Consider the following 12,455-nt stretch of genomic DNA (forward strand, 5'->3'; position numbering starts at 1 on the left):
AGTGTTTCATTATTGGACTCGCGCTCGGATTGATACGGTAAAATCGACGTCATTGTTCAATACTGTGTTTAGTTTACAGTGTATGAAGCCTCAGGACATGCAGCGCAGACAATGTTATGGCAATGGGCATTTTTGTTTTCGACGCGCGCTGTACACGGTAGACCAATCACAACAGACTGAGCTGTCTGGCCAATCAGAGCAGAGCAGCTCGCGGAAAGGAGGGATTTAGATAGATTGATTCATCTGAGTCGTTTGAGAATCATTAAAAATGTGGTGATGTGCAAATGTATATTATGAGAAAATGAAACAGTTTTTTGACTTTTGATGCATGTAAACCTGTTGTAAGAGACTCCAAAACAACATTAGGAAACTTTAAAATAGCATAATAGGGGCACTTTAAGAAATATAGAGGAATAAGAATAAGACAGACAATGGCGATATGAATGAACAAACCTATATATAAAATTCATTAAAAAATATATACATTTTTAACAGTAATTAACAGTATTATATATTTATTATAATGATAAATATTAACAGTAATACCAACAAAAAATGATTTGATATATTATGAAGTTTGCCAACTTTGAATAAAGTGAAATAAAAACAGTAAAAAGGTTGTTATTGTTATTAAAAAGTAATATGATTCTAAGGAAATAAGAGGAATAAGAACAAAGAATAAAAAAGATGACAGAATGAATGAAATAATTTGTATATACATTTTATTTACTAACAAAAATAAAAGATTATTATTAATAGTAGTTGTATTATTATTGTTAAGAAGGAGAAGAGGGCAGAGAAGAATAATAAGAAGAGAAGGAAAAAGAAGAGGATGACAAGGAAGAGGAAGAAGCGGAAGACGACGAAGAAAAAGAAGAGGAAGAAGAAGAAGAGGAGGATGAGGAAGAAGAAGAGGAAGAAGAAGTTTGTCATTTTCTTCTAGGTAAAATGAAATAGTTAGGATTTATACACTGCTTGTGCAAAGCAGAACATTTTTAAATGCCAATGTCCAAATAAGTTACCAGAATGAATGCTACTTTTGAATGGACATTGGAGAAAGATGGTTATGACATCTACCATAAACCTTGAGTGGATCAAATACCTGTATCCCATCCAGCAATTTGCTCATGCACCAAAAGCTGTCGGCTTCGATGTTTCGTTGCGTATCCAGTGGTAAGCTTGCCATTTCAAAATTTTCCACATCTTCCTCTATGAAAAAGAATACACACAAAACACACACACACACACACACACATTAATGTTGGGTCACCAGCAGATGGAACCAGCACACATGCTGCAGGTGTTCTCAGCAGTCTTTGTTTTCTTGCGGGCGAAAGCAGTTCTGGTGTGTCGTGTATCGTATGCACAGACACCACGAAGCCATTAGATCATTAGCCGGCAAACTGCATTCTTTATTCAACACATTCATCAACTCGCCCCTCTCCCTCCCTCCCTCCCTCCCTCCGCAGGCTTCCCCTCGCAGCCATGACCTTTCCCGACTCTTTAAACAGTATGTGCTAAATGATGCTGATACACACATTATGCCCCAGAGAGCCAGACCTGGCTGGAAAAGACTTCTGTGTGCCACTCCACTCACCCACCCACCGCACAACTAATGTAGTCCTCCATCTCTTGATCTCTCTCTCTTCCTCTTTTCTTAATAAGGATGGGAGGGGGAGGAAGAACAAGGAGCTATTTTGATGAAGCACTGAGTAAAGAGAAGGAGAGAAAGAGAGAGAGAGAGCGCTCTAGGCATGTTTGCATGCAGCTTGCGCATCGCCAAAGCAATTCAGTCAATCACGCGACTTATTGCAGTACATAAGGGCTGAAATATAGATAAGAAGAAGGTCAGATCCAAGGTCGAAGACACAATGAAGAATACATGCTCTCCAACGACCGTAGATACTCAACTGAAGCTGCAAATCAACACGTGCTGAAGACCATATGGACAACTGCGGCTGAGGTCTGTTGTTAGAGACAAAATCAAACTGACTGTAAACAGCATTAGGCTATACCCCTATTTACATACTTCTACTAGGGATGCACGATATATCGGCCACAATATAGGTATCGGTCGATGTGTGTTCATTTTTAATGTTATCAGCCAAAATGTGGCCGATATATTAAAGCCAATAAATAATGGATCATTTCCTTCAGCTGAGACACTTCAGATGCAATGCAAGTCTGTCATATCGGCTCCATAAAATTATAATGAGAACATTATAATTGTGTGCTTGGGACAAGGCTTTTAAATGGTAAGAGTTTTGTTTTTGTAATCAGGCTCTCACAAATTCTATACAAATTTGAATTTAGATTTATCGGCCAATATATCAGTTATCAGCTTTCAAATAAATATTTTTTGGTTATCGGTATCGGCTAAAATTCTCATATTGGTGCATACCCATCTACTTGACAATAAAAGTATGTACACTACTGTTCAAAAGTTTGGGGTCGGTAAGAATTTTTCTATACAAATTATTCAGCAAGGAATGGATGCATCAAAATGGACAGTGAAGATATTTATAATGTTACAAAAGATTTTGATTTCAAACAAATGCTGTTCTTTTGAAATTTCTATTCATTGAAGAATCCTGAAAAAATGCATCAAGGTTTTCACAAAAATATTAAACTGCACAATGGCTTTCAACATTAATAATAATTAGAAATGTTTCTTGAGCAGCAAATCAGCATTTTAGAATGATTTCTGAAAAATCCCCAAACCTGTATTTGTATTTTTTGGGTGTTTTTCATTTTTGGGTGAGTGTGTAACTATGCCACTAGCCTTACCAAATGCAATTGTAAAAGTGCAAAAAAAATAACAGACTTGTTAACTACACCTTATGTTTGTTGATCATGTACATGTTTTTATGCCATGCGAACTTAAAGGGATAGTTCACCCAAAAATGAAAATTCTGTCATCATTTACTCACCCTCAAGTTGTTCCAAACCTGTATGATTTTCTTTCTTCTGCTGAACACAAAATATATTTTGAGGAATGTTTGTAACCAAACAGTTGATGGGCCCCATTGACTTCTATAGTATTTTTCCACCCCATACTATAGAAGTCAATGGGGCCCATCAACTGTTTGGTTACCCGTATTCTTCAAAATATCTTCTTTTGTATTCAGCAGAAGAAATAACTTTATACAGGTTTGGAACAACTTGAGGCTGAGTAAATGATGACAGAACTATCCCTTTAAGCATGTGGTTTTCTGTGATAAAACATTGCTGTTGAAAAATTAGCTGATTTAAATCTCCAAAAGAACACATTATCTAACTGGATAAAGATGAGGTTGCAAATTAAAAATAAATTGTTGCAACTTGTTTTAATATCCAAAGAAAACTTATTATAGTTTTTCAACAACAACTATTATAATAAAAATGAAATATTTTGAGACATAAAAATACGCCGTTCATTTTTTTTTAATTGAAAATTATAATGAGTTAATCATGGAGTCTGTTAATAAAAAAAATAAAAATAAAAAGTAATGATTAGTTTTGCATAGGAACGGTTTTACAATTTACACAGAAATTCGTGTTTAATGAATGTGGCCCATACAGTGGGGAAAATGATTTGATCCCCTGCTGATTGCCAACTTACAAAGAAATGAAGTGTCTTTAATTTTTATGGTAGGTTTATTTTAACAGATAGAGACAGAATATCAACCAAAAAATCCAGAAAAAAGTTATTAATTGATTAGCATTTGATCAAGTGAAATAAGTATTTGATCCCCTACCAACCAGCAAGAATTCTGCCTCCCACAGATTAGTTATGTGCCCATGTGAAACACAGATTAGCCATGTCGCTTTAAGGAAGTACTCCTAATGTCAGCTCGTTATGTGTAGAAAAAGATACCTGTCCACAGAATCAGTCTCTTCCATTCCAACCTCTCCACCACCGTGGGCAAGACCAAAGAGCTGTCATAGGATGTCAAGGACAAGATAGGAGACCTGCACAAGGCTTGAATGGGCTACAAGACGATTATTTGGAAATGGAACAAATACAAAATAACCATCAATCGCCCTCAGTCTGGAGCTCCATGCGAGATCTCGCCTCATGGGGTAAGGATGATCATGAGAAAAGTGAGGGATCAGCCCAGAACTACACGGGAGGAGCTTGTAAATGATCTCAAGGCAGTTGGGACCACAGTCCCCAAGCAAACCATTGTCAACACCCTGGATTGAAATCCTGCAGCGCCCGCAAGGTCCCCCTGCTCAATGGACATCTAAATGATTCAGAGAGGGCTTGGGAGAAAGTGCTGTGGTCAGATGAGACCAAAATTGAGCTCTTTGGCATCAACTCAACCTGCCATGTTTGGAGGGAGAGAAATGCTGACTATGACCCCAAGAACACCATCCCTACATGCTCTGGGGCTGTTTCTCTGCTAAGGGTACAGTACGACTTCACCGTATTGAGGGGCTGATGGACGGGGCCATGTACCGTAAAATCTTGGACGAGAACCTCCTTCCCTCAGCCAGAACACTGAAGATGGGTCGTGGATGGGTCTTCCAGCATGACAATAACCCAAAACATACCACCAAGGCAACAAAGGAGTGGCTCAAGAAGCAGCACATTAAGGTCTTTGAGTGGCCTAGCCAGTCTCCAGACCTTAATCCTATAGAAAATCTGTGGAGGGAGCTGAAACTTTGAGTTGCTTAACGACAGCTAAGAAAACTTAAGGATTTAGAGAGGATCTGCAAAGAGGAGTGGACCAAAATCCCTCCTGAGATGTGCACACCTGGTGACCAACTACAAAAAAATATCTTGCCTCTGTGCTTGCCAACAAGGGTTTCTCCACCAAGTATAAAGTCATGTTTTACTTGGGGATCAAAAACTTTTTTTACTTACTGAAATGCAAATCAATTTATAACCTTTATATAATGTGTTTTCTTTGGATTTTTTGGTTGATATTCTGTCTCTAGCCATTCAAATAAACCTACCATAAAAATGATAGAGCCTTCATTTCTTTGTAAGTGGGCAAACTTACTAAACCAGCAGGGGATCAAATAATTATTTTCCCCACTGTATATGTGAATCAGAGGGGTAAGCAGGTAGAGGAATGGCAAAAACCTCTCTGCTCAAACTCTCAGAGAGGAAACTGTCAGTAAACCTCTGCATTGCAGCAGGAGGAACAGCTGATGGGGGCCGAGTGAGAGCCCGGATGGGATTCGAGTAAAAAAAGACGGATGGAGAACGACAGGAAAGAGCTGGCAGGGGGGGAAAAAGCTGGAAAAGCAAAGTAAATAGCCCTCTTTGACCACAAATGAAGCATGGAGTGCCCTGCCGGTCATGGGCCTGGCCATATGTCACTGGCCACAGCACTGGAGAGATTCCTGATCCATTTAGCCCTCCACATTTCCACATCACTCCAAAGCTTCGGACACACACACACACACACACACACACAGTGCTGCTGCATAAAGCGGCTTTACAGAATGCAGGAGAAATCCTGTTTGTGGCACAAAGAGAGGCTTTGCCACCTTGTTCTCTGACCCTGTGGGGAAAAAGGGGGTTATTGTGCCATGTATGTATGTGTGTGAGTATGAGAGACCGGAGAGATAATTCGATAATCATAAGTGAAGTCTGCAACTCAGGAAACAAATCATAGCTCATTCAGTTCATTCCTCCATATCTCAGTTTGAGCATTAAATGATCCATATTATGTAGCTCAGACTCTAAAAGCGGATTGGATGAGCCATGTTCAAAGCGGTTTATGAAATATGCCGACAGACGCACACCTGGTGACCGCACATCAATTGAATTCTTTATGAAAGGAATAGTTCACCCAAAAACCATAATTTTCTCATTCCAAACTCGTATGACTTTCTTTTTTTTCAGTGGAAAACAACAGGACTGGAACTCTTAAGCTTAAAAAAAAAAGATGCAAAATCAACATGAAAGTCTAATAAAAGTTGTTAATATGACACCATATTTAAATCTTTTGAAGCCATGTAAAATTGTAAATTGAATACTTAATTGAATCTTGACATCCACCCTAGTTTTACTTGGCATGTTAATGAGAGAAGTAGCAATGTCTGATTCGTAACCAATTGATGAATCAGCTGATTCATTCACAAATCACAAATCCAGACCAATCTCAATTCACTGATTTAATGATCCGGTCACAACCACTGGAGGAGAAGATTTTCTGCGAATAAAATCACAAAGCTATCAAATTACTTAGAATTTAATGCATAAGACATGGACTACTTTGTGCTTTTTTCAAGCTTAAAAAGCTCCAGGTGCCAATTGCATGGAAAGAATTCCATTAATTCTCTGATTCACTCAGTGACTGGAATGGTTTGGAATGACAGAATTTTCATTTTTGGGTGAACAATACCTTTAAAGAGTCATGTTGCTTGACAACTATAAACAGCCTACAGTTTATAAACTATATTACTGCTTTTTTATTAATGAATTACATTTTTTGATGAACATTTTCAAGCCACAAAAGCCTTTACCCTCCTGTGGCTTGTTGCTCAGATTCAGCAACACGACCACCAAACCACAAACTTTTCCCACCCAGACCACCCATCTAATCCGAAATATGCACAGCGATGGAGCAAATAACGGTTCAAAAAAACAGGAAGACAATAAATAATAAGGTGAGAATATCACACACCCTTCTTCAGTAATAAAAAGCAGCGAATGTGTGTGTGAGGGAGAGTGAGTGAGACAGGGCATTGATGCTTTACAGAGGAGATTTCCCCGCTGTCCTCTTTGTCTGTCAGGGTAAATGTGATGATTTACCCTTTGAGAATATTCCCTCCTCTCTTTGTCTCGTCCCTCCACTTCAAATTCTTCGGCGCATCAATACCAACACTTTAAACCGAAGGGCGCCGTGACTCTCCTTCCTGGCGGCTACTCTTTAAAACGCTACTCGCTGATATTGAGCTAAATGTGAAGCGCCAATATTCTCCTATGCAGTCTCTCTCTCTCGCCTTCTCAGAGGACGGTCTCAGCAGAAAGCTAAAAAGCTCGCAAAGGAGCCCTAGAAAGCCACTGAGGCGTGCCGGCCAAGAGAAACAGCGCAGCGAAAGTTGGCAAAACGCTGCGTTTGAGAGCAGACGAAGCAGTTAGCGCCCGTGAACCCAGACGCGTTTGCCCCGCGGTCTCGATGGCGGGGGTGAAACCCGGGGCGGAGGGAGGGCGCTAACCCCGCTCTTTTATCTCCCGCTGGCAGCATGTTGGGATCATGAAGTTCGTTCAGATGCATCGATCGGCGGGTCGAGCCCCCCACCGTGTGCTCGGCACCCTCGCAAGCCTCTGTAAACACTTAAATCCAGCCGATCAATGCGTCTCATTCAACCTGCGGCATTGAGTCGCTCGCTCATACACACGGCGAATCCCAAACGCACACACATATTCACATGGCCCGCAAACAAATTAGAGATTGAAAGGCCCTGCAGAATGACACGAAAGCGCGGGTATGAAAAATCTGCTTTTTGCTAAATGAGCTTTGGGGAGAAACAGAGGGATGAGGAAAAGACAGAGAGAGTGGTGGGCGAGGTAGACAGCCAGAGAGAGAGAGAGAGAGAGACAGGGGAGAAAAAGAGAAATCGATTGGTGATCCAGGTAATCTGTGGGTATGTCCTGGTGTTTGCACTGGTGACATTGCAGCAGCGGCACACCAGAGAGATCAATGAGCCTCCTATTGTTCTTCTGTAATCCTTAACTATCCATAAGTAATTAACCTTCACATGAGAGGACAGGAAATAAATAAGGAAGGGAGGGGAAAGCTGCCGGGTGGAGGGAGAATAGCAATGAGGACAAGAGCTGGAGAGCCTATTTCCCTAGCTGTCTGTCTGACTTTATCTGTCTTTCTCCATCTGTCCCTTTGTCTGTGTGTCTGTCTATCCATCTCTAATATAATCTAACGCATATCCATCTATCATCTACTGCTCCAAGAAAACAGATAGACCGATAGATAGAACAGTCAAACGACACATAGAGCGATAGATAGAATATCAGACACATAGAATGATAGATCAAATGATCGTTCTATCCATTTATCCATCTCTCCTGTCTTCCTCTCTCCCTATGTGTCTGTCCCTGTGTTTTTTCTCTCTGTCTAATTCCTTGTCTATCAAACTGTCTCTCTCTCTCTCTCTCTCTCTCTCTCTGTCTTCTTCCCATTTCCCTTTCTTTCTGTCCGTCACTCTCTCCATCCGTCTCCCTCTTTCACCATTTCTCTCTCACCCACTGTCTATCTTTCAGAGTTTCTTTCAAAGATAATTGATATTCTGTATTTTTGTGTTTGACATTTTCAACGGGATATTGTCAGTTTGTTTACACTTATACAACCCTTTTCCAACATCATCTGTCAGATACTGTCCTGTCTGCATCTCACTGACTCTGACATATTAGCGGAGCAAACTGAACTGATGTGCTCAACCAAAAGGACAGATTCAGAAAGGTGAAGAATCAGTCAAGTGGACCAAGTGATCCATGTGGAAGGTTATTAAACGCTTACCAACGAATTCAGAGAGGAAGACCACAAAAAAAGGTGTGACCAGGTCGTTAATGCCCTGCACGTATCCACTAGCGGGGTGGCGGATGGCCCAGATGAACAGAATCCGCTCAAACACCTGAAAAACAAGACAATTGATTTCCATGATTCTCACAAAACATTTCTCATAAGAACTGTGATTGTTGTGTAGACTTTTAGCAATTGATGCTGCTTAATTCACACTTGACAGACCAACAGGTAAACTCATTTTGGAAGCTTGCATTTCCAAACGCAGCTGCATTTCAAGTGCTCTGTTCCTTGTTTATGGGTTACACAAGTGTTGTACACTTCTCTAACAAGTTAAAAACACCACAGCACCCCCTGCTGGTAAGCATTAAATGACACAAAGCTCAGGTGGCTGCAAGCAACCCATCCATCCAGAACAGTTAATATCATCAGCGGATTTACTGAAAAAATTGTTTTTTTACAGAATTATAACAAGACAGATTATGCATCTGGAAAAAAAAAAATTGCCAAAAAGTTTGAGTGAAAGAGCTAAACACTGGTAAACTTGAACAGCTTCACAAAATAACTGAACTGCAAAAAAAAAATACTGTATATTTTTACTCAAATATTTCCACATACATATGTATAAATATTTTTTAAGTAAATTATCAAATCATGATTAATATTGACAAATTTTAAGGACTAAACCAAAAACTATGATTATAAACAAACCAAAAAAGTACAAATATTCACTGATCCAGAACACTAAGCTTTTTCCTTGAGTGAATCTCTTGAAGCTTTTCAAGAATATGTCTTTGTCTAAATTTTGACTTGTTGCAGAATTTAATTGGTCATATTTCACACCAAGACATTATTTACATGAGAACTAGAAGAAAATGTGCTTGCTGCAATGCATTTAAACAAAGATGTATGGCCATTTATGCCAATTTAAGAAGAGCTTGTCATATTACAGTAATTAGAATGTATTGAGAATCACCAGAGAAAAAAGGGAATTAGGAAAGAAAAGCTGCATTAGATGCATTATGGTAATGGTAATTTGGGGGAAATGTGTCTTAATTGTCTTGCAAACAATTGTCACAATGCAAAAAAAAAAAAACCTTAATAGTCCTAAAAATAGGCTTACCCTTCTTTATTTTCTTTTGATTTCGAGTTAAAATATGACATGGTCATGATTGTGTGACTCACTCTCTTATCTATGCGATTACATTAAGTGTGTAGTGCCTGCTGTGTGACATCGGAGCGTCTGTATGACCCTGGAGGGTCTGACACAGGTGCGGTGTGCAACGATACTCAGGTGTTGGCGCCAGAGAATATCACATACCTCCTGCACCAGCGGCTGCTGGAACAAAGGAATCAAAGGGTTCGTCCTCGGGATATCGATGTGAATCTATGGAAAGACACACACAGGTATATTCAGGTAAACTCCAATGCACACCCACACAAACCAGTTACCGACTTGGAGTGTCATAAGTACAGGTGACCTGGGGAAAGAAAAAATAAGAGATTAAATCAATATGCCCCAAGAGCACTAAATTGAGTTATATGTGCTTTTTCCTTTCCAGTAAATGGAGGGAAACCATCAGGGTCCAAACTGCACACGCTATTGATCTGGTTTCGTAACAAGCTACACACAAAACCTGCATGAATTCACTTTGAAAATGGACAGCACTGCGTCCAGTCGCACATACAGGTGGCGACCCTTCTCTTTCATCTGGTTCCCTTTTATTTTCTTCCCGCTTCCTCATATGTTGGACGAAATGGCTTTGTAGTAATGCAGGTCACTCGAAGGCCACCGAAGTCCAGTTTGCTTGTATTCACCGCCATTCCTCGCCCTCTCAGACTGTGACCACACTAAAAGGTCATTTAGTGTTTCTGCCCAGACAGCCAGGGGCCAGTCCAACGGTTCTGTACGACCACATAAATCCTTTTAAAGGTCTGTGTCCGATTTGTATTGCAGTAGATGAAATGAGGGGCTGGGAGCCAGCAAGCCCTGAGGAACCGGACAAGAGAGGAGAGAAGGCAGCGCATAGCAATCGACTACCAGTCCTGCACCATTAACCTGAGTTTTACAGCCCATAAGAATATTGATCTCGGCCCCCCTCCCCCATTAATAACACACAGAACAAAATCTGGGTGTATTACTTCTATAGCTTTCTGGAAGCTGGTGTAACCTTGACTCACTACAGAGACGACAGAGTTCCTCAACAAAGTGGCGTCTGGTGTAGCCTAGTGGTTGAAGGGATAGTTCATCCAAAAATCAAATCTAATATGTTTAAGTTTCAAAGAAAAGGTGCAAAAGTCTCCTAAATATTGTTTATACGACTTGTGCACTGCATTATGAGTCTTCTGAAGTCATGTGACAGCTTTGTGTGAGGAACAGACTAAAATTTACAGTACTATTCACTGATAATCTTAATCTCTGCAAAAGCGTCTGTGAGTTGAAGAGAATGGGATCTGTTCGATTCATTAATGTATCATCCAGACCTCTAGGATGAAATATATGCAAGTATTATACACAAAGCCCCTGGGCTTACAGGAATAAAGGTTGTTTGTTCAAACTCAGCAAGGATTGATGAGTGAATTAAGATCATTGTGCCTCTGAGTAAGACACGTAACCCCAGGTTGCTCCAAGGGGGATTGTTCTAGTAATGGATTGAAGCATCTGCTAAATCACAAGTTAGAAATAATTAGCAGTGATGTGCCAATCTACACTTCCATTTAAAAGATTTTGGTCAGACTTTATTTTAGGGTCCAATTCTCACTACATGAACTAACTATTAACGACGACTTTTGCCTCAAACTCCTAATTACTGCTTATTAATAGTTAGTAAGGTAGTGTTAAGTTTAGGAATTGGGTAGGATTAAGGGATGTTGAATATGATCATGCAGAATAAAGCATTAATAAACTGCCAATATCCTAGTAATATGCATGCTAATAAGCAACTAGTTCATAGGGAAGATTATCAAGTTACCAAGATTTTTTTCTTTAAAGAAATTAATACTTTTATTCAGGAAGTATACATTATACTTTTATAATGTTACAAAAGATTTCTATTTCAAATAAATGCTTTTCTTTTGAAATTTCTATTTAATCAGAATCCTGAAAAAGAAAAAACGATCAGTTTCCCAAAAAATAGTAGGCAGCACATCTGTTTTCAACATTGATAATAGGAAATGTTTCTTGAGCAGCAAATCATAATATTAGAATGATTTCTGGAGGATCATGTGACACTGAAGACTGGAGTAATGATGCTGAAAATTCAGCTTTGCCAACAAATGAATATATATTATAATAGAAAATGGTCATATTTCACAATATTACTGTTTATACTGTATTTTGATCAAATGAATGCATCATTGGTGAGCATAGGAAACTTTTCAAAAACACTAAAAGAAAAAAATCTAACAAACCAAAAACATTTAATTGTTTTTCAGGGTTTTTCAAAATCAACTAGTCTGTCTTAAAGGGATAGTTCACCCAAAAATGAAAAATTCTGTCATCAATTACTCTTCCAAACATGCAAGACTTTCTTTCTTCTTTGGAACATAGAATATATTTTGAAGAATGTTGGTAACCAAACTGAATTGAACTGAACTGGATGTTTGTCCATGCAATGGAAGTCAATGGGAACCAAAACCATTTGGTTACCAACATTCTTCAAAATATCTTCTTTTGTTCCACAGAAGACAGAAAGTCATACAGGTTTGGAATGACATGAGGGTGAATTTTCATTTCTGGGTGAACTTTACTTCCCTTTAAGGAAGCCCTGTAAAATGAAGCTTGTTTAACTCAAACGTTTACAAGAAACAAACCAGATGTGTTTTTGAGGGATGTATGGACACTAAGAGTAGCTAGCCCTTTAATAGCAAAATGAACTGGAATTTCACAATAAACTTTGGAATTTAAAAACATACAGTAATGTCTGTAATCTTACAAATGTCGCATTTTACAAGATCCTTTTCCACTGAAATGGACAT

General features: G+C 39.2%; 1 protein-coding gene across 2 annotated transcripts in view; it reads right to left on the reverse strand.

Moving 5' to 3' along the window:
- tbc1d22b (TBC1 domain family, member 22B) overlaps window positions 1-12,455 on the reverse strand; it is a 57,630-nt gene that overhangs the window by 26,248 nt on the left and 18,927 nt on the right. For both annotated transcript variants that reach the window (XM_056259774.1, XM_056259775.1), the window contains 3 exons: window positions 9,799-9,864; window positions 8,475-8,589; window positions 1,103-1,209 (listed from right to left, as the gene is read on the reverse strand). In XM_056259774.1, the coding sequence (XP_056115749.1) occupies window positions 1,103-1,209; window positions 8,475-8,589; window positions 9,799-9,864 (288 nt within the window). The remainder of the gene's footprint in view (window positions 1-1,102; window positions 1,210-8,474; window positions 8,590-9,798; window positions 9,865-12,455) is intronic.

The sequence above is a fragment of the Rhinichthys klamathensis genome, unplaced genomic scaffold (assembly GCF_029890125.1).
Source record: "Rhinichthys klamathensis goyatoka isolate OS25496 unplaced genomic scaffold, OSU_Roscu_1.1 h1tg000169l_1, whole genome shotgun sequence".
Taxonomy (NCBI): domain Eukaryota; kingdom Metazoa; phylum Chordata; class Actinopteri; order Cypriniformes; family Leuciscidae; genus Rhinichthys; species Rhinichthys klamathensis.